Source organism: Marmota flaviventris, chromosome 1 (assembly GCF_047511675.1).
Source record: "Marmota flaviventris isolate mMarFla1 chromosome 1, mMarFla1.hap1, whole genome shotgun sequence".
Taxonomy (NCBI): Eukaryota; Metazoa; Chordata; class Mammalia; order Rodentia; family Sciuridae; genus Marmota; species Marmota flaviventris.
Window position 1 is genome coordinate 188,297,721 of NC_092498.1, and position 22,507 is coordinate 188,320,227.

The 22,507-nt window shown below is 33.1% G+C and overlaps 1 protein-coding gene across 1 annotated transcript in view; it reads left to right on the top strand.

Moving 5' to 3' along the window:
- Zcwpw2 (zinc finger CW-type and PWWP domain containing 2) overlaps positions 1 to 22,507 on the top strand; it is a 136,225-nt gene that overhangs the window by 53,225 nt on the left and 60,493 nt on the right. Inside the window, exon 3 of the mRNA XM_071619606.1 lies at positions 10,242 to 10,401. Within this exon, the coding sequence (XP_071475707.1) occupies positions 10,242 to 10,401 (160 nt within the window). The remainder of the gene's footprint in view (positions 1 to 10,241; positions 10,402 to 22,507) is intronic.

The following is a 22,507-nucleotide window of genomic DNA, read 5'->3' on the forward strand; positions in this document are numbered from 1 at the left end:
TCCCTTTAAAAACTGGAACAACAGGGATGCCCTCTTTCACCACTTCTATTCAACATCATCCTTGAAAGTCTAGTCAGAGCAATTAGACAAAAGAAAGAAATTAAAGAAATACAAATAAATAAAGAAGAATTCAAACTATCACAATTTTCTGGTGACATGATTCTACATCTAGAAGATCCAAAAAATTCCACCAGAAAACTTCTAGAACTAATAAATGAATTCAGCAAAGTAGCAAGATATAAAATCAACACCCAAAAATAAAATAAAATAAAATAAAATCAACACCCATAAATCAAACACATTCCTATACATCAATGATGAGTCCACTGAAAAAGAAATTAGCAAAACTACTCCATTCACAATAGCCTCAAAAGAAATGAAATAACTGGGAATCAATCTGACAAAAGAGGTGAAAGAACAGAACACTAAAGAAAGAAATTAAAGAAAAACCTCAGATTTTTGAAAAAATAAATAAAATATATAATAATGAAGAGAAAAAGAGAGAACACTCAGATGGAAAGATCTCTCATGCTTCTGGAAGACAGAATTAATATTGTCAAAATGGCCATACTACCAAAATCATTTATTCAGACTTAATGCAATTCCTACTAAAATCCCAATGACATTCTTCATAGAAATAGAAAAAGCAACTTATGAAATTTATTTGGAAAAATAAGAGACCAGAATAGCTAAAACAATCCTTAGCAAGAAAATTGAAGCAGGAAGCATCACAATATCAGATCTTGAACAGAGCTATAGTAACAAAATTGGCATGGTATTGGCACTAAAATAGACTTGTAGACCAATGGTACAGAGTAAAGGCCACAGAGACTAACCCACATAAATACGGTTATGTCATACTAGACAAGGGTATGAAAATCATTCACTGGAGAAAAGATAGCCTCTTCAACAAACGGTGCTGGCAAAATTGGAAATCCATATGTAGCAAAGTGAAATTAAACCTCTGTCTCTCACCCTGCACAAAAATCAACTCAAAGTGGATCAAAGATTTAGGCACTAGAACAGAGACTTTGTGCCTAATAGAAGAAAAAATAGGCCAAAGTTTTACCATGTCAGCCTAAGATCTGACTTTCTTAACAAGACTCCTAAAGCACAAGAAGTAAAATTAAGAGTCAATTAATGGGATGGATTCAAATTAAAAAGCTTTTTCTCAGCAAAGGAAATAATTAATAATATGAGGAGAGAGCCTATGATTGGGAGAAAAATCTTTACCACATGAACCTCCAATAAGTATTAATCTCTAGGATATATAAAGAACTCAAAAAACTTAACACCAAAAAAAAAAAAAAAACAAATAACCCAATCAATAAACGGGCTAAGGAACTGAACAGACACTTTACAGAGGAAGAAATACAATTGATCAACAAATATATGATAAATACAATTGATCAACAAATATATAGTAATTAGAGAAATGCAAATCAAAACTACTCAAGATTTCATCTCACTCCTCTCAGAATGGCAATCATCAAGAATACAGGCAACAATAAGTGGTGGCGAGATTGTGGTGAAAAGGAACACTCATATATTGCTGGTGGGACTGCAAATTGGTGCAACCACTATGGAAAGCAATATGGAGATTCCTCAGAAAACTGGGAATGGAACCGCCATTTGACAAAGCTATCCAACTCCTTCGTTTATACACAGAGGCCTGAAAATCAGGGTACTATATTGACACATCCACATCAATATTTATAGCAGCTCAATTCACAATAGCTAGACTATGGAACCAACCTAGGTTTCCCTCAATAGATAAATGGATAAAGAAAATGTGGTACATATATTCAGTGGAATATTACTCAGCTTTAAAGAAGAGTGAAATTATGGCAATTGCAGGTAAATGGATGGAGTTGGAGAATATCATGCTAAGCAAAATAAGCCAATCCCACAAAACCAAAGGCCGAATGTTTTCTCTAATATGTGGATGCTAATTCACAGTAAGTGTGGGGCACTAGAGAAGAATAGCATTATCTTAGATTAGGTAGAGGGAAGTGATGGGAGGGGTGGAGAGGGGATGTGGGGATAGGAAAGATAATAGGATGAAATAGACATTATTACTATATGTGTGTGTGTGTGTGTGTGTGTGTGTGTGTCTACATGGCAAATATGATTCTGCAACATGTTCATTCAGAAAATGAGAAATAATATCCTATGTATGTATGACATAATAAAGTGCATAAATGTATTATACTCTCATGTATAACTAATTAAAACAAAAAAATTTAAAACTGTCCATTAGATATGACAATTTTTAAAAACCTTTAGTCACTTTAAAATAGTTTTCTAATTTATATATATTTTTCATGCCTACATTATTTTATTGCCATTAGCTTAGCTTGAAATTTCAGGTACAATTTTGATTTGTTTTAAGGCCTTGTCTCTTTGGACAGCTTTCAGTTTTTAATAGGAGTATTATTCAGTCTTGTCATAATAACTTTATATCAGTTTCTACCATGATCCTTTCTTATTGTATACTCTTATATAAAAACACATTCATTTTCTTTATGAAGGGAAGAGCAAGCTAATAGATTTTTCTTAGTCCATTTTCTTTTTGTTGTTCAGATTAGATCATTCCTTTTGTTTAAGAATGATCCATGTTTAAGTTCACTGAGTCTTTCCGCTGTCATGTTCATTGTGCTGTTAGACTATCTGTTGACCTTTACTTATTGTATTTTCTGTTATAAGATGTTCATTTGTTACTTCTTCATGTCTTCTACTTCATGTCTTCTATTCCTTTTGAATCTGGGGTGTGTGTGTGGGGGTGGTATGTGTGTGTGTGAATGTGTGTATATGTTATTGGGGATTGAACCTGTGGCCTTATACAGTAACATAGGCAAGTGCTCTAACACTGACTTACATCCCCAGCCCATCCATTTTATTTTTTTATTTTGAGGCAAGGTCTAAGTTGCCCAGGCAATACTCCTGCCTCAGCTTCCTGAGTAGGTGGGATTACAGGCATGTGACGCCATGCCTGGCTTAATTTTGGATACTGTTTAAATGTGTTTAGCAAGCTGCTTTTTCTAGTATATTACAGGGATTTGGGGGGCACCTCTTTATTACTGCCAGATGGGAGTGAATGTCCAGCTTCTTCATTGAATCGCAACTGATTTCCAGGGAGAGTAGTTACCTCTTTCTTACTAGGGAAAGGTAGGAGTTTAGGTTCCCCATTCACAACACTGGCTGTAAATGGTAGAGGTGTCTTATTCCTGCTCCCAGGTTACCTTCAGTGATACCATGGGAGAGGTCTTGCTAGCCCTGGAAGGTGATATAAATCTTCCCTTCCTAATAGGACTCCTTTGCCACGCCTTAAGGGAGAAAATGCTTCATTACTGCTTGGTGGTTTGAAGTCCAGGCTTACCACTAGTCTTTGCTGTGGGGATAGGTTGGAGGGCAGGGTGGCATAGTTTGTCTGGAATAGAGAAGTAATTGTATAAAAGACTTTTGTCTTGCTATACTGCCCCTCTTCTTGTCTCTTGGCTAAAACCAGCAGGTTTCACTGAGGCTTTTTTTAATTTCTTTGCACCTATTGGTATTTCTGGGCTGCTCTCTTCTTTAACACTTTGTCTAAGAAGATATGAGGCAAAAGAAAGCTCAGGGAATGCACTATCACAGGTTTCAGTGTCCTAGCTGTTATATTTTTTTCATTCATCAGACTCTTCTTATGTTTGCTTTATATATAATAGCCAGGATTTTTCTGTATATCTAGAGGGAAAAATATAGAGAAATGATTGTCTTGTCCAGAACCAGAAGTTACAGAATAAATTTGTTTTATACATTTTTTATTCACAGCCCCAGGGCCCTTTATTCTATTATTTTCTTCAAGAATCAAAAATATAGAATTGTTATGGAAACTCCCTAGGCTTACCTCCCCTACTTTATTTTTAATTTTAAATTTTTATTTATTTAAATTAATAAACTTTTTTAGAACAGCTGCAGGTTCACAGAAAAATTGAATGAAAATTAAGAGAATTTTCACATATTACTTCTCCACCACACACAGCTCATTCACCATCAACATCCTGCACAATATCATACATTTATTATAAGTTATGAACTAATATTCACTCATCATCAACCAAGTATGTATTAGGGTTCATTCTTTGTGTTGTACATTTCATGAGTTTTGACTATAATGACATGTATTCACCATTATACTGAATGGTTTTACTAGTCTAAAAATTCTCTGTGCTCCACCTATTCATCCCTCCCTGCAAACTCTTGGCAACTATTGATCTTTTTACTGCCTCCATACTTAGGCCTTTTGTAGATAGCCATATGTTGGAATCATACAACATGTAGCCTTTTCAGATTAACTTTCTTCTCTTAGTAAAATGCATTTCCATTTCTTCCATGTTCTTTAATGCCTCCATTGCTCATTTCTTTTTATTATTGAGTAAAATTCCGTGTTTGTATGTACTACAATTTATTTATCCATTCACCTACTACCTGTACATCTTGGTTGCTTCCAAGTTTTGACAATTATGAATAAAACTTCTATAAGCATCTATATATAGGTTTCTGTGTAAACATGAGTTTTAAATTCCTTTGGGTAAATACCAAAGAATGCAGTATGCTGAACTGTATGATATGTGTAAATTTTTAAGAGACTGCTAAACTGTCTTCCAGAGTGGCTGTATCATTTTGTATTTTCACCAGCAATGAATAAAAATTCCTGTTGCACCACATTCTTACCAGCATTGCTGTTAGTGTTTGGGGTTTTGGCTATTCTAATATGCATGTGATAGTATCTCACTGTTGTTTTAATTTGCATTTCCCTAAAGATATATGCTATTGAACATCTTTTCATATGTTTATTTGCCACCTTTGATCTTTTTTAGATTTAGAAAAATCTGTTCAGATTTTTTGCCTATATTTAAATCTTTTAAATATATAAAGTACTCTTAATATTTCAGAATAATATTCTAAAATATTAAGAATACTTTATATATTCTGAATACTAGTCTTTTATCAAATATGTCTTTTACAGATGTTTTCTCTCAGTCTGTGGCTTGTTTTCTTAGTCTCTTGACAGTGTTTTTTGCATAACAAATGTTATAATTTTTAAAATTTTAATGAAATACAACTTATCTTTTTTTTTCTTTCATGGAAGGTACCTTTAGTGTTATATCCTCACTTTTGTTTGAATCTTTATTTCCCTCTGTTATTATTGATCTTGTCCTCTTCTAATCTGATTTTTCTACTAGGAGTTTCTCATCAGTATGAACTTTTGTCCTGCAAATGATCTTTGTTAGATCTAAGTGTTCATAGTGCCCAGACTGCTTTAATACCTTCAGAATTTGTTGCAGTTTTCCCTGCTGCATTTTTTGCTGAATGTTTGTTGCAACTTTGAAGTTCTCATTTCTCAAGGCCATTAGCCCTCTGGTTGCCTTCCTTACCCACCCTTCTTTTCTCACGCAGAAGCTAACATTTTGCAGGTCTTGTAATTGTCAGTAGTTTGCACCTACTAGTCCTATTTTTGTGTTCTTAAATAACTATTAAATTTTAACATAGATGTTGTGTGTCATGTATGGTATTGCTTTTATATTTTACATACCTACATTAGAAAATTTCAGGAGATTCTAACATGGTACCATTATTGCCACTATCTTTCCAGAACCTCATACTATTTCATATTACATTCTTAAGCAAAAATTCTCAAAGCTGGGATATTTTGGCTCATTATCTTATTTTCATTCATGTTCTTCTCCATGAAAATATAAGATGTTGAGTGTGAGATGGTATAATTGGCTTATTCCAGCATACACTCAAATACAGCAGCCCTTGAATCAATACCTAGATTCATGTTCTTGCTCTCTCACTTACTAGTATGTGTTGAATTTTGTTCCCTTAAAATTCATATAATGAAGCCCTAACACCTAGTATCTCATAGTATGACTATATTTGGACATAGGGCCTTCAAAGAGGTAATTAAGTAAAAATGAGACCATTATGGTGGATCCTAAGCTAATGTGACTGAAACACAGAAACTTTAGAAATGCATATACAGAGAAGAAAGGCCATGTAACGACACAGCAAGAAGGTGGTCATCTGTAAGCCAAGGAAAGAGAACCCAGAAACAAAATACATCAATACTTCAAGCCTCTAGGACTGTAAGATAGTAAATTTCTATTATTTTACCCACCCAGTCTGTGATATTTTGTCAAGACACCCTAGTGAACTAATATACTATCTTGGAAAATGTGTGAAATCTTTTGGAATTATATGCCCTTTGTTGATGGGGGCTTTTCTAGGTATCAAATGTAATACTGTTGTAAAACATGTTACTATCAACTGATTTCCATGTAATAATTTAAATGGACATCAAGAAGAAATAGTTGGGTAATAACAAGTATTTTAAGAGGTATGAATATAAACACTCATTTTATGAAGTTACTTATGAAGGTATTTGTAGTCCCATATGATTTTTCACATCTAAAATTAACATTTTGAAAGCATAGTGTTTGTATTCTCAAAGGGTAGTACTGAACTTTTAACAACTCTAACTCAAGAAATGGATTTGTTTTGGTCACTACATAATGAAAAAACTGTTAATAATTTCATTAGGAATTCTTTTACAGTTTTGTGCTACTGAGGCTTAGAATTTAAAATTACAAATGAAATATATTTTACTCCTGACCCTAATTTATATCTAATATATAATTAGGGACATCAGTATGCCTGAAAAATACAACTATATCTCACTTCTTCCTTACTCAGAAGTAGGATGCATTTGACTAAGTGGCCACTTACATTCCGTTTTATGAACTAAATTGAACACAAATTTAAAATTCAAATTAAGAAAGTCAAATGTACTTATGTTGCTTATTCAGTAGCAAAAAATGATAGGATAAATTGCAGTAGTTAAATATAAAGATAGAATTAACCTATAAGAAACAGCCAAACATCAGATCTTAATTGAACAATGTTATAGATGCTGAAGTTTCAAGTGGAAAGACCAGCTGCTGGCTGCAGAGATACTTAGCATTGTAGCATTATCTGGGTCAATTCTCATTAACCCATGGCCTTACATTCAGATTTTAAGACTCAGAAACTCAAATGTTGTCAACATCTCAAAGTTCTTCTTTCTCAGAAGTGTTGACCTGCTTTTATAAAGCTAAAGGGAAACTGATACAAAATCGAGAAATGCCTATTTATAAAAACAAATCATTGTCAAGATAATAGCACTTTCTTTGTCTATGGGCAAGCTCCATGAGGAATCAAATTATATTAATTACATCTATGTCCACTTGCTGATGCAACACACACTCATGTATTTATAAAAATACATATGCATGCTGGGGTTGTGGCTCAGTTGTAGAATGCTGCTTGCCTAGCAGGCATGAGCACTAGGTTCGATCACTAGCACCACATTAAAAAAAACTAAACAAAAATACATGGGCAGCCTGTGTCTTTGGATTATGCCTATATATACTTGGGGTAGAGTTGTACATACTATGAAGACAAAACTATTTCCACAATGTTTAAGCAGGTTTGCTTTTTAATAATTCAAGAAATAGCATTGTATTCAGCTAGAAAGAATCCAGAAGTTAAAAGGAGAAAATAACAGTTCACATCTCACTTAGTTCAGGAAGATATATTGCCAAGCAGAAACTAGATTTTATTTAAGATAACTATTTTGAATATATTTATAGAGCATTTTACACAGCTTTTTCATAAATATGAAAATTCATTTATAGAAAATATATTTGCACCCTAATGTGCTGTCATCCAAAGAGCTTGGTATTAAAATATGCCTTCCAGTTAACAAAGCAACCTGATACTGTTTAGATAGTATATAAATGTATAAATTGAGATTTCTATTAAATCCTTTCAGTATTATAAACATTAATTGATTGTTTTTTATTTGCATTATTTTACATGCAAATTAATATAATGTATATGTGTCTGCATGGGAAACTTCCTCTTCCCGTAAGTTAGATACAGCACAGAGATTTCTTGGCAAATATAATATTCATATAGTGATAACTCCAACTCATCCATTTTACTCCAACAGTTTAGGAATAAGGCCCAAGTTAAGTTTGTTCTCCTCTTAAACATCCAAACCATAATTAGAAAATGATAATGACACATTTCTAATATGGTATAAATAAAAGGCAAATTCAACCATGCTTTTGTTGGGGGCAAGAATTATCTTATTACAATTCAGTTCCACTGTATAATAAATGTGTACAACATCAGTTTCTTCATGATATATTGGTACTTTCCTTGAGGTGGTTTATCCTGCTAAAATTTATCTTTGCACATGATTAATTGTAACACCTAGCATCTTTTATTTTTTGGAACCAGGGATTGAACCACTGAGCCACATCCCCAACAATTCCCTGTTTCTCCTGCCCTCCCACTTTTTTTTTTTTTTTAATCTAGAGACAGGGTCTCACTGGGTTGCTTAGTGCCTCCCTAAGTTGCTGAGGCTGGCTTTGAACTCACTATCCTTCTTGTTCAGCCTACCAAGCTGCTAGGATTACAGGCATGTGCCACCATGCCCAGACAGCCTGCACCCGCCTTTTTAACCATGTTTATGCATTTTATTTTCTATCGCCCATAGATTCTAACATTGAACATATATTTTTCTTGTAATTCTGATACCTTTTCTTTGGGTTGTCTATTCTTACTGTTTCTTTCCACTTTTAAGTCAGTAGAATAATACTTAAGAATTTCTTTTCCGTATGAAAAGAAAAATAGGGAAGTAGAAGTGCACAGTACAATCTTAGAGTTGACAGTGTTTGAATTGAAACTGAGGTCAGTGTGAGGGCAGAAATGGACATCAGCTTTCTTCAATCATAGCAAGTCAGCTGATGGATATAGCAGTAGGGGAGAAGTAATCATGTTTTCTTCATCTCTTCCCTCTGCTTAGCTTTTCCTTTAGTTTGGTACACTCTTTATTAGCTGAGATATACAGACAAGGAGTCAGAAAATTCCTCTCTGTGGCTTGAAGAAATGCTAAAGTGTTCCAGTATTTGGACACATGACAATAGTTTACATAATTCATATTTAAATCAGCATGTGGTGTTGTCTATAGTTTAATGTGCCTTAATTAATGAATGGAAACTTTTATTAGCATCTAATTCTTTTTAAGGGTTTACTCTTTTATTTATATTTCATAGAGTGATAATTTAAAGTGAATAGTCTTGGGCCCAATCGATACTGGATATATCATAATTTTTATCATCAAAATAGCAACTTGTCTGCAAAATATTTCTCTCTTTTGTGACTTAAGTGTTAGAAATCTTGAGAGGTTTATGCAAAATGGAATAAATACTACCTATAATTTGAAATTACTTGGCAATAATCAATCCTTTTTAAAATTGCTGTGAGGTGTAAAGCTCCAAGTAATAAACATGAACCCCTTAAATTTTACAGAGTTTAAACAGTGAGATGTAACAATTACAGTTTGGTTGCTTTAAAAATAGATGTTAATTGGGTTGAAAGACCTAAGGTTCCTAAACTAGAATAGAAAATGGAAGAATTGAAAGGGACAAAAGTGGAAGAGAATAGCCAGAGATAAACCTGAAACGTATCGAGAAGTTTCTAGAGATTTATGCCATGAAAGAATGTATTTTTTCTACATGTTTATTTTTGATAAGAGTAAATTTTTTTCCAGGACATTCAACAAGGTGGTTTAGCTGCCAACAAAGCAGATAGAGTTAAAAGTGACAGTATAGAACTGTGGTGCTGTCTCTGCTTTTCCCACAGTAGTTTTACTGCATAGTATTGTTACAGCCTGAGCTGATAGTATTTTTTTTGGCAGTCCTTGTTCAGGAAATTGTGTCCCCTTCTGTCAACAGCCATGCCAGGGGATTAATATTTTGGTAATTAACCATTCTGATCTGTTAGAATTAATTCAGTATTGCCATGAATTTGATGAATTTTTTTTCCTATCTTTCCAGTCAGTAGAGCCTAAATGTCACTTATTGACCCTGGAGATCATTCTTTTGTTTTATAATTCTTTCCTTTGATATCTTATCTATATCTTAAATTAGTGACTATTTCAAAGATTTCTGTAGCTACAGAGTAGATACAACTTACTACTTGTCTCAAATGAATACCCTATCTGTAAAAGATGTAAGTAGAAATATATTTGTGTTTTGTTCAAAAGTCATTAAAATTCAAAGGAAGAAGTCTAATAAATGATTTTGAGAGATGTGTTGATGTCTTTTTTTTAAAGCATCAAAATAATTTAAAATATTTTCTTTTGAAAGTTGGCCAGGAATACTTTGCCCTGATCCGTTTAAAGGTAAATATGTGACTTACGACCTGGATGGAAATGTTGAACAATATCATATAGAATTCTTGGGTGATCCACATTCAAGATCATGGATAAATGCAACATTTGTTGGACATTATAGTATCACATTAAAGGTAGGTGCAGTAACATAAAATGAGTATTCTTTTTGCATTTGTTTTCATTTCATATCCTAAAAGATATACAATTACATAGTTATTTATTTATATAAATAATTGTTTATATAAACAAAATAATGTATACTACTTGCTTAAATTCAAACATTTGTATTTTAAAGCTTTTTTCCAAAGAAATTATGGATATAAAATAGCAGTGGAATTCTCAGTTTTATTTTTCCAATGGCAATATAATAAAAATCAACTGAAGACTTTATATAATTGCCTTTTGAAACAGTTTAAGACTGTCATTTGGCAGTTTTAAAATTCTCATGGGAAGACTCAGTTGTAGCCATAGTCACAGGGAAAATTAATTATGGAGTAAAATCAGCTTTTCAAATTTCAAAAAGAATATTTCATCATGCTAACTCCTTTAGCATCCTTTTGACTCTTTTTAAATGTAAAATTCTTTGCTACAATTAATAGATTAGATTCTCAAATTGATGAAAATAGGTGAAATAGATTTATTTCTGAGGATTGTTGATATATATACATATATAAATTCAATTATCTTCATCTATTTTCTAATATTGAAACTTTCCGTCTGCAAATCATTCTTCATTAAAAATCTGATAAAAGGTAGATGTCATAAATGTGAATACATTTGACTCAATTTGGATAGTGAGAAATATACATATAAGCATGCAGTTTTATCTTCAATAAAATCTGTGAAAATTTGAGATACTGTAAAATGGGACTTACTTTATCTTTTGCATAAATAACACTTTTATATAATTCAGTTTGAAACAACTAGAAAGAAATTAGTTGTGAACCAGTCATCTTAATGTGAAGTCCCTTCTTTGCTCTCATGTTTTGGGTATGTTCTAGACACATTCACTGGCAACCATGGGAGACAGGAAAGAGTATATATTCTGTGCTCTCTCTACCTTTCTAGTGGATGAGAAACCTAGCTGCTCATAAAACTGACTTCAGAATCTTAGATTTGTAATAATGTGGTAAATAAAGAACAGGACATTTCTAAGAAATTATATTTAAATATAAGTATAAAAATCAAAGTGTATTTTTAAATTATCTGAACAAGTATTCTCAGAATTTGGAATTTGTCAGGAGTAATTCACATAGTCTGATTCTAATATGTTGAAGAGATACCTACACACCCAAGTTTATTGCAGCACTCTTAACAAAAGCCAAGGTAAGGTCTCAACCTAATTGCCCATCAACAGACGAATGAAGAAAATGTAGTGTGTGTGTGTGTGTGTGTGTGTGTGTACAATTGAATATTATTCAGGTTTCAAAAAGTGTGAAATCTGTATTTTTCTTGGGGGGTACCCAGGATTGAACTCAGGAGTACTGGACCACTGAGCCACATCCCCAGGCCAATTTTGTATTAGGAGACAGAGGCTCACTGAATTGCTTAGTGCCTTTCTTTTGCTGAGGCTGGCTTTGAACTTGCAGTCCACCTACCTCAGCCTCCCAAACTGCTGGGATTACAGGTATATGCTACTATGCCTGGCTAATCCTGTCATTTGCAGCAACATATATTAAGTGAAATAAACCAAACACAGAAAGACAAAGACCATATGTTCTCACTCATATATAGAAGATAAAAAAGTTGATCTCATACATGTAGAACATAGAGAATTGGTTCCAAAGGCTTGGAAGAATAAGAAGGGCAGAGAAGACTAGAGAGAGGTTGGTCAACAGGTACAAAATTACAGTTAGGTAGAATTCATCAGCTTTTTTTTTAAAGCTTGTAAGTAATAAACATTTATTTTTCATCATTCTGGAGTCTGGGAATTTCAGTCAAGTCAAGGACAGATTCAGTGTCTGGTGCAGACCTGTTTCCTGGTTCACAGATGGTCTTCTTTCCACTATGTCCCCACATAGCAGAAGAGGAAAAGATAAGAAGAATTCATCAGCATTTTTAAGTTCCACAAGTGACTCCAATGGGTAGTTGAGGAAGAAATACTGATTTAGTTTTTCTCAGCCTTGAGACATCAGTTTTGTTGGTTTTATCCCTACCATTAATATATTAGTCTAGCTTTGGTTATGGCTTACTATTTTCTACTGCCTTTCTTCTGTGTACTAATTTGTTAGTATTGCACTTTCATTTGCCTGGAAATTATGCTTTCATAGGTTAACTGTCTAACTGAATACTAATCACTTTAATTGAACACAGCTTTAGGTTGTTCTTGTCATTCAACATTATGCATAATTTGTATATAGCATTAATAAAATCGATTCAGGATTTGAACTTAATATTTATAACATGTTTAAGTTGATCAGCTATTGTATAAAATCATTATAATTTTCCTTAGGCATAAATAACAATACTACTAGCAGTATACTGCAACGATTGCTTGACTGCTGCCTTTCTAGTTTCATATATTGCCAAGGAAAAGTAGGTGATTTACCCTCTGCTATGGTTTGAATGTGGTTTGCCTCCACCAAAACCCATGTTGAGGTTTAATTCCCTAATGTAATTGTATTGAGGTGGTGGAGACTGTAAGGGAGATAATTAGATCTTAAGGGCACCACCTTTAGAAAACATGACTAGTTCTCAACAGAGCTGAATTACTTCTTGAGGGAGTATATAGTTATAAAAGACTGAGCCTGGCCCCTTATGAACTCAGCCAGTTCTCTTTTCACTTCTCTGTCATTGCTTTGGTATGGATATGGTTTGAATGTCCCCTAAGTATTCATTGTTATTGAAGGCTTGGTATTTAGGGTGGCATTAATGGAAGGTGGTGGAACATTTGGGAGGTAGAACCTTGTGGGGACATCCTTAGGTTATTGAGGGCATGCCCTGCGAGTTGATTGGGGAACACCAGTCTCCATCTGACTTTCTGGCAATGTGAGCTCTTCTACACAGGTGCTTTCATGAGATGCTGCCATCTGCTCTCCTCACCAGAGGTAAAACACCTGGAGCCTCCAGATCTTGTACTATGAACCTCTAAATACTGTAAGCTAGATAATTTTTTCTCTTTACAAAGTTAGCTACAATAATATTTTGTTTACAGTGATGAAAAACTGACTAATACATCATATTGTGGTATAGCAAGGGTACCCTTCTGAGTATGCTGGTTCCATACTTTTTGAATCCTCTAGTCACCAGAAAGAAGCATGAGCCAAAAAAACAAAACAAAAAAAAAAACAAACACAACTGTTTTCTTTATAAATTTCACAGTGTCACATATTTTGATATAGCAAACACAAAACAGATTTATTAAGACTCCTGGTAGTAGGATGTACCTATTGTCATATTTAGCTTTTTTTTTCTTTTGTCCATAGTGTTAATAGATGCTTTTGACTTATTTCAGCAGGGTGTTTACCATTGTATGTAGGACATTCCTGTATAGATATGCAGCCATTTATTTGGGTACCAGATGTCATTTGAGTATTTACCCATTATATTAGAGCAACCCCATGAATATAGGTATTATCATTGTTTGACACATGAAAGAAAGTGAGATTCAGACTACACATCTACATGCTGAATCAATTGATAAATAATAAGGCAATGATTAGACTCAAGCTATCTAAATCTCAAGTCAAATGCTTTTTGTACAGTCTGCCAATTTACATATGCATACCAAGTGCTTTAATTTATTGTTGAGTATTTTCTCAATAATGAAAATTTTCATCCTTTAATTCTAATGCACATGTTGAATGATGGCAATCTTTGATAGATGTGCTCTTTACATATTTTTTTTTTGTTTTCCCTTTGGGTGGCTAGAAACCACGAAGAACACGCAGAATTCTTGATATTTTGATATTGCATATGCAATAATCATTTGACCAGTGCATCTGGATTAACATATATTTGTGCAAGTGTTTTTTTCGGTGATTTATGAGGATCCAAATTATAAGCATGCAGTCTATGATGAAGATTAGCAAATGATTTTATAACTAGATCATTAGGCAGTGTTGCTCTCAGAGTAATGGAGTGAAACTGGATACATATCTGTTGAGCCAACTGATTGGAAAATATATTTGAAAACAAAAACCAAAAACCAAGAAACTGTTGTATCATTCCTACTAGCAAATAGTCTAACATAGTTGCCAAATTCTCAGTAAAATGTTATCACACTAATTCCATATTTGTATTCAATTTGCCATAATTTTAGAATTATTGTATTACAAATAAAAATTAAGCACAATGATGAAATATTCTCCATCACTGTAAAAAAAAAAAGAATTATTAGATTACAACTTTTTGTTTGTTTTCTAAGCATTGTTTAGATTTTGGACTGGAAAGTGGTTAATAGAATTAGAACATGTTACTTTAATTGTAACTTATTTGTGAATAATCTGCCAGAAACCCCTGGAAAGGAGTAAAGTTATGAAGTGGTTTAACAAAGTGGCTAAAGAGGCAGACTCTAGAGTCAGGCAAGCTCTTTGAGTTTAAATGCTGGCTCTTTTTGCTTATTAATGAATGACCTCAGATAAGTCACTTAACATTTACAAATCCCAGGTGTTTCAACTATAAAATAGACGCTATGACAGTATCTGCCTCATAAAATTATTGTGAGAGTTAACTGAGATAATACTTGTAAAGCATTTAGTGTAACATTTGGTCCTGTAGTAAACCCCCAATAAATATTAATTATTCATTGAAAGTAAAAGGTTAAATGAAAGGTAAATCATGTATTTTGTTTTTATAGAACCTCTATGTCTATAATATATTTAAAGGGATACCAAGGGCAATCAAGAAGATAATCAGGTGGGGTAGATCCTGTATTAGAAATTGAGGAAACTAGAGTTAGTTGGTCATCTTATTCTTTGATTTTCAGTACATGACTGAAATGAGGCTATTACTACAATGCCTTTCTAGTTTAGTGTAAACAGAAGTGCTAAGAACTATTGAAAATAGGAGATAAATTAGAGTTTTCTTAATCTGATTGCTTTGTGAATGAATAGGCCCCAGTATCAGCAATGCCTCAAGAGTACTTTGGACTTGTTTGATGGAATTTGGAAGGAGAACAGGAAATTCTGTCTCTCACATTTTTTGCAATTGAATGAAACCAGTTTCTTTTCCTCTATCTCTATTCTGCTTTTCTGACTTACATTTATATATGCTGACTTTGCTGCTACATAAATTCTTAAATTCATCTCTGTCATCTCTCTTCTTCATCACTTATGAGTTCAGACAGCTGTGAACTTGTATGAAAGTTTAAAGTCCAAGTCCAAATAATATGACCAAATTCACTCAGTTTATAAAAGACAAAATAGGTAGCTACCTTTCTCATCAAAAGAAAAATGTGCTAAGTATTAACTAAGTTTGTCATACTGACTCTTCAGTGGGATAGTAATATTCTTTTCTAAGACATTCCAATATATAACTTTCTAGGTTTTCTAGAGATATGTATTTTCTGTTAAAAATATTGTTTTTAAGCTAGTCTACAAGGCTAACTAAATTCCTCTCAGTCATACTCCTTATGAATAAAGTTAAGACTGTCTTACAATGAGTATTCTGTGTTGGGGTTTTTAGATTACTAAATAGTTGTAAATTAACTTCTTGATACATTCTTTCAATAGGGAATGGTGAAGTCCAAAACTTTTATGTTGGAAAGTCTGCAGTGGAATATATTGACATCTTTTTCCTTATCTTTTCTTTAATTCTCTTTCCACTTTTTTTTCTATTTAGGTATCTTATAGCAAAAGATTTTATTGGTTTATAAAGTCATTTCATGAATTAAGTAAAACCCATTATTTTAAACCCTGAACAATGCTGATTAAACTAATTTTGAAAACAAATTTCATAAGTAGTATTTAGTTACCATACTGATTCTGTGTGACATATTTAACCATTCTCTTCACCTAAATTCTTACCTATTCTTGTGATTCTATCATTAAACATTAGAATCTGAGCATCTGCCTGTAGTAAATACAACCAATGTTTTCCCATAAATACATAGTTGATAAAAGCAAGAGTTTTAGTCATCTTTCTCACTGCTGTGACTGAAGGACAACTAGAACAATTATTGAAGAGGAAAAGTTTATTTGGAGGCCCTTGGTTTCAGAGGTCTCAATCCATAGACAGCAGGTTCCATTCCCCAGGAGCTCCAGGTGAGGCAGAACATCATGGTGGAAGAGGTGGCAGCTCACATGGTGATCAGAAAGTCAGAGAGACACTACAGTCACCGGATATAAAATATATACCCTATAACTATGCCCTCAATGGACCACGAAATCAGCCACACCCCACCCGCTTTCAGCCCCCACCTAGTTAATCCCATCAGGGATTAATACACTGATTGTGTTATAGCTATAACTCAATCATTTCTCCTTCAAACCATCTGCATTGTTACACATGAGCTTCTGGGGGCCACCACATCTAAACTATCACAGCAAACAAACATGGATTAGAAAATAGCAGCCAAGTGTGTAATTTTTTTTAGGTGCATATTTTGATATCCATTAATACTGTTGCTTAAAATACTTTAGAACAGGGGCTGGGGTTGTGGCTCCATGGTAGAGTGCTTGCCTGGTATGTGTGTGGCGGGGGGCACTGGGCTGGATTCTCAGCACCATGTAAAAAAATATAATAAAGATAAGTGTCCATCTACAACTAAAAATATTTTTTAAAGTAATTTAGAACAATCCTGATGTTTTTAAGACTCAGGGAAATTAAGCACATGCTTATTTTCATGACAGATTTAAACCTGTACATTTCTCCCATGTTGCTTAACAGTCAGCCCAGCTACCGAAGTGGGAGATAGCGGCACTTTAGATAAGCACTGGCCTTAAAAATTATGTATCGACTCAATGCGTATTTGCTCCCTGTGCTTTATTCATCAATATATTACTAATACTTCACTATCATTTTGCATGGCAGTGTTTACACTGTTTTCTTGCTACAGACTTAATGATGTATTCAATTCACAAAATAAAAATTCTACATCTCAAAACCGAATACATAAAGTACTTTAAAATGTATATAATAGTAGATTTTTTTTAATTATGTGAAAATATAAACAAAATAAAATAATGTAGCCATATTTAAATGTATAGTTCAGTGGTGATTTAAATTTTTAACTATTGATTAATAATCCTAAAAAAATTCTAAGCAATATAAAAGTGGCCTGATATAGAAAATGCCATATGATAGTTTCCTATCATTTTCAACTCCATTTATTTTTTTATGATATGGGTTAGGAGCTCTTCATAATACCATCTTTGAGATTTGTGCAACAAAATTATCTTGTAGTGAAATGGTATAATTTTGTAGTGGCATACAAACTCCGGAACTAGGTTGTCTGTATATAAATTTCCAGTTCTCTCTTACCAGCTATGCAGAGTTGGGAAATTTCTAACGTCAGTCTTATCTATAAAGTAAATGTAACAGTACCTACCTCATAAGCTTGTTAGGAAGTTAAAATGACTTATTCATTTAAAAAATGAATTTAAGTGTTTAGGTTTGTGTTTGTCAGTACTGTATAAGCACTGCATAAATTAGTAAGTTAAAAAATAAAAATAGTCTCTTTTTAAAAAAATTTGGTACCAGGAATTGAACCTAGGGTGCTTAACCATTAAGCTATATCCCCAGCCCTTTTTTATTTTTTATTTTGAGATAGGGTCTCATTAAGTTGCTTAGGACTTTGCTAAGTTGCTGAGGCTGGCTCTGAATTTATAATCCTCCTGGCTCAGCCACCCAGTTGGCTGGGATTACCATTGAACCAGCAGTAGTTTTTTTAAATAACAGAACTCCTATAGAAATGAAATATGTACTTAGTCAACTCCTTCCTATTGTTAATAGAGCTCCTGCCTCATTTTCTTGAACTATAGAGACCAAATTATAATCTTATGTGATCTTCATTCATTGTTAGAAAAGTGGGAGGCTCATGTTTAGTAATCAGACTGAGGTCGCACAGCTGTAGAACTGGGACTCAAAACTAAATATCATGACTACAAACTCCACGTTTTCATATTATATGTCTAATTGAAATTTATACTAGACCATCTGCTTGTATTCTTGATAAACATATCAAATTTGTAATAAGATTATCTATAAACTACACAAAGACCTTCTCATTGATTTACTATTTTTAGTTCAACCAACTTGATTTTTTAAAAAATTTAAAAATTTTTAAAAACCTTTAATCAAGGTTTTTAAAAGTTGGACAAAGATGTCAGAGTTCTCTTCTTCACATTGAGCACATTGATTTCTTGCCATGGATTTGGGGGTTCTCCATGCTGTCATTAAAATTTAGGATTCATCCTTTGTAACACTGGGAGTAAATGGCTAGTATTAATACACATGTTGGGATGCTGAAGGTAGGGTTTGTTGTTTTTCGCCTTACTCTGCTATTGGTTGCCAAATTTGCTATTCCTCACACTCTGCTGAAAAACCCCCCAAAGGCATCTATTTCTGAACCTTTGTACTGGCGAGTATTTGGGGAGTCTTAAATTTCCAACGAGATTGGCTATAATTTTCTTGGTGAATCTCAAGAACCATTGTATAGCAGGTAATATCTCCTTAAATACTGTTTTCTCTATGTTTACTGGAACCAGCTAAAGAACATATTTATAAATATGTATTAAGTTTATTGTATTTATTTTGTAGAACATGTGAATATGTTTTTGAGTATATGATACTAAAGAAACCAGGTAAGTCTTGGACAGAATTGTAACATTAGACTCCCCTATCCTTTGAAACATGTTTCTCTCTTTGGTGTTGCCTGACTTTCTCCCAATGCACAGCTGGAGCTCAATTTTTCTCTCCTCTCAAAATATGATTTCAGATGCATTATACTAAATGGCTGGTGTATTAATGGGTATAAAGATTATTTTCTAGGGTCTAGGTTTGTAGCTCAGTGATATACTGTTTGCCTAGCATGTTTAAGGCTCTGGGTTTGAACCTCAGCACCACATAAAAATAAATAAATAACATAAAGGTATAAAAAAATAATTTCTAGATGATGTCACTCCAGTAATGGAACAGTCTAAGATATCAGATGGGATTTATTTAAAAAATCATAGCATATAGCATTGTCTATTCTATCTTTATAGAAAAAGCTAAAAATATTCAAAATCCTTATAGGTGCTTTTAAAAGCTTCTCTAGAATCCTGTGACTTCTTTCCTGATTTGTCCATAGGATCATTTTATCTTAAACTACTATGTTTCCTACTCACAAATCCCCAATATTTTAGGCAATATCCAGTTAGGAACTAGCTCTCCAGTTTCTGTAATTTCCAGTATTTCAAGCCAAGTCATGGAATCACATTGTGAAGATTTGACTTTCAAATTTCCTTATTCTTTTTTTTTTCTGCCTAATTTCTCCTCTGGTGTTCATTGCATTCTTGGTATTATTTCTCAATCTGATGTAAAAGATCGTACTAAATGGAGCTAGACTTCTTCTTTTAATCAATTTTACTGGTTCCCATTTTCCAGTGGTATGGATAGTAGGTAACATGAGGTGTTTTGATCTTAAAATCCTGCTGGGTTAGAGTAAGCAAAATTCCTATTTATGTCTAGAGTAAGCAACAATTAAATTAGATTTTAAAGGCAATATTTGCTTCAAGTATTTAATACTTAAAGCTTTCTAAATAATCCAGAGTTGATTATATAAATCTATCTTAAAGATGATGGTTTGATTAAGGCCGTGATTAATAGGAAGCTAAGAAGACTAAAAGCTATAATTTCTGTGGTGCACATGGACATGAAGTGACTATCTTCCAGAATGTATCAAAGGAACAAGAATGTTCTTACTGTCCAGATTACTGGTTGTTGTTGCAGAAATCCAGTTTAAGAAAGACAAGATATCTTTGTGATTAACTTTCTGCTGAATTGCTTTAAGTGAAAACTATCTGCCCAACAGAGGAAAAGAGCAATAGCTTTGGCACAATAGTAAAATAGAATGATGCATCAGTACAATACATAGTTATAGTTGGTGAGCTACATGGCAACTTTCAATGTATGAATAGCAGCAATTAACATTAATTTCCAGATAAAGTACTTTATAATAGGTGATAATATTGGTCCTCAAATATTTATTAGAGATGCCTTCCAAAATAATAATTTTGTGTTTTTTTACATTAAGAAATCTAAGACTTATATTTTAAAGACATGTCTATAAAACAAAGTAATAGTCAATATTTGAAGTCATTTCAATGAATTTATGAATTTCAGTAAAGCAGATTCTAAGTAGTTATAATTCAGTTTTCTGAATTTTTAATATATGTTCAACAGTATGCCTAAAAAGTAAATTTCTAAATTGCAAGTACCTATGTTTGCACTTAACTTTGATATTGACATAATCAAAATTTGAATTGATAATTTGAGATTTAAGGTGTTATCATTTTATCTATGAATTCTAGTGAAGTTCCACTATCCCCCACATAGATCATATTAAGAAGCATTTAAGTTAGTATAGTTTTAAAATTAGGAACTATATTTTATATTACATTAGCACTTAAAATTAGACACACTGCTTTTTGAAAAAAAATGCTACTAGTATCATAGATCATAAGATAAATTAGTGATCTATAAAATACTTGGCAGATCTTAATTCTGTACAAAAAAGTTCTATATTACGAGTAATATTACCATTATACTAGATGTTCATCATCTGTGTAAAAAATTTTTCTGACCTTTTAAGGGAATAAAATGTAGCAGCCTTTTATTTCTGTATTTAGTTTCCTGACTAAGTTTTACTCATGCCACCTTGATCAAAATATGTTTATTGGGCTGGGGTTGTAGCTCAGTGATAGAGTGCTTGCCTCTCATGCATGAGGCACTGGGTTCAATCCTCAGCACCACATAAATAAATAAAATAAAGTATATGTCCATCATATATATATGTGTGTGTATATATATATATATATATATATATATATATATATTTATAGTACTCAGTATTTACTGAGCTCCTCTCATTTGAGACTCTTCTAGGCTCAGAAGTGAACAAAACAGACAAAATTCAGTACCCTCCATGAGACTTAAAACAGTGGAATAAGACATGTAGTAAACACATAAATAAGAAAAAGACATAGTTTGTTAGTTGATTATGAATGTTTTACAGAAAAATTAGGGGAGAGCAATAGATAGGATTAAAGGTATAGGGATCCAGTGGATGGAAAGTAAAGACTCTTATTCCCAATCTCTACTCATTTTTAAAGTCCACAGGTAGGACAGTCTTCCTTGGAACTAACAAAACACCAGTGTTTGATAATAATAATTCTTTTGATTGTATTTTCCCCTCTCTTTTATTCCAAACAGTAATCAGACCTTTTGTAGGGCTTGTCTGTTTTCCTGATCTGAGTTCCTTGAAAGTTGGCAGAGTAAACTGAGAAGAGAGTCCTGTGTTTTTGAGAGGGAGAGGCAGGAACAGCAAGCATAGATTATATTTTCAGACTTGGAGGAGGACAAAATATGTTCTGTCCGTACCAAAGGCAAGTTGCAGTGCCTGGAGAATAGTACTACTGTAATGTACTTTGGAAGGTTGTACCCATGCTATTAAGGTATTAGAATTTGAAAAAATTACTTTGTGAAGGTGTGGCAAAGAAGCTGTTGGGCTCCCTATTCATGTTACCATTATGTATTGAAGAGTAATCATTTTATCTTACTTTTCAAGCACTGTATATCTTTCCAATTTTTATGAACCTTTCTTTGGTGGCCACAAAATGACCAAGACCAAATTTCTCATCCTGGTTGAATGAAATTTGTCACCTTCAGTTTGATTTAGCAAAAATAAGGTAATATGACATTGTTTAAATATTCAGGTTTGAAGAATAAGATTTTTCTTGCTACAACCCCAGTTTATTATGTCTTTATTAATTAATTATTAATTATTATATGGAGAAAAAATCTTGAAATGCAAAGCAACACAGACCTGAATTTCTGGCATATTGAAGAATTCTCTCCACTGGACTTACTGGGTGGACAAATAAGCAATCTTTTTCTTGAATTTACACCTTCATATTAGTACGTGGTGATAGCACAAACTTTATTCAGTGAGTTAAAAGTTACTGAAAAGGGACAGTCAACTTCAAACCCTGGGAAATGGAAAAATGATATTAAAGCCCTCAGTTGTACAATAACACCTGATTGACACAAGATCACACACGACAGTGGTTTTAAAACTTTTCAATTTTGGACACAGCT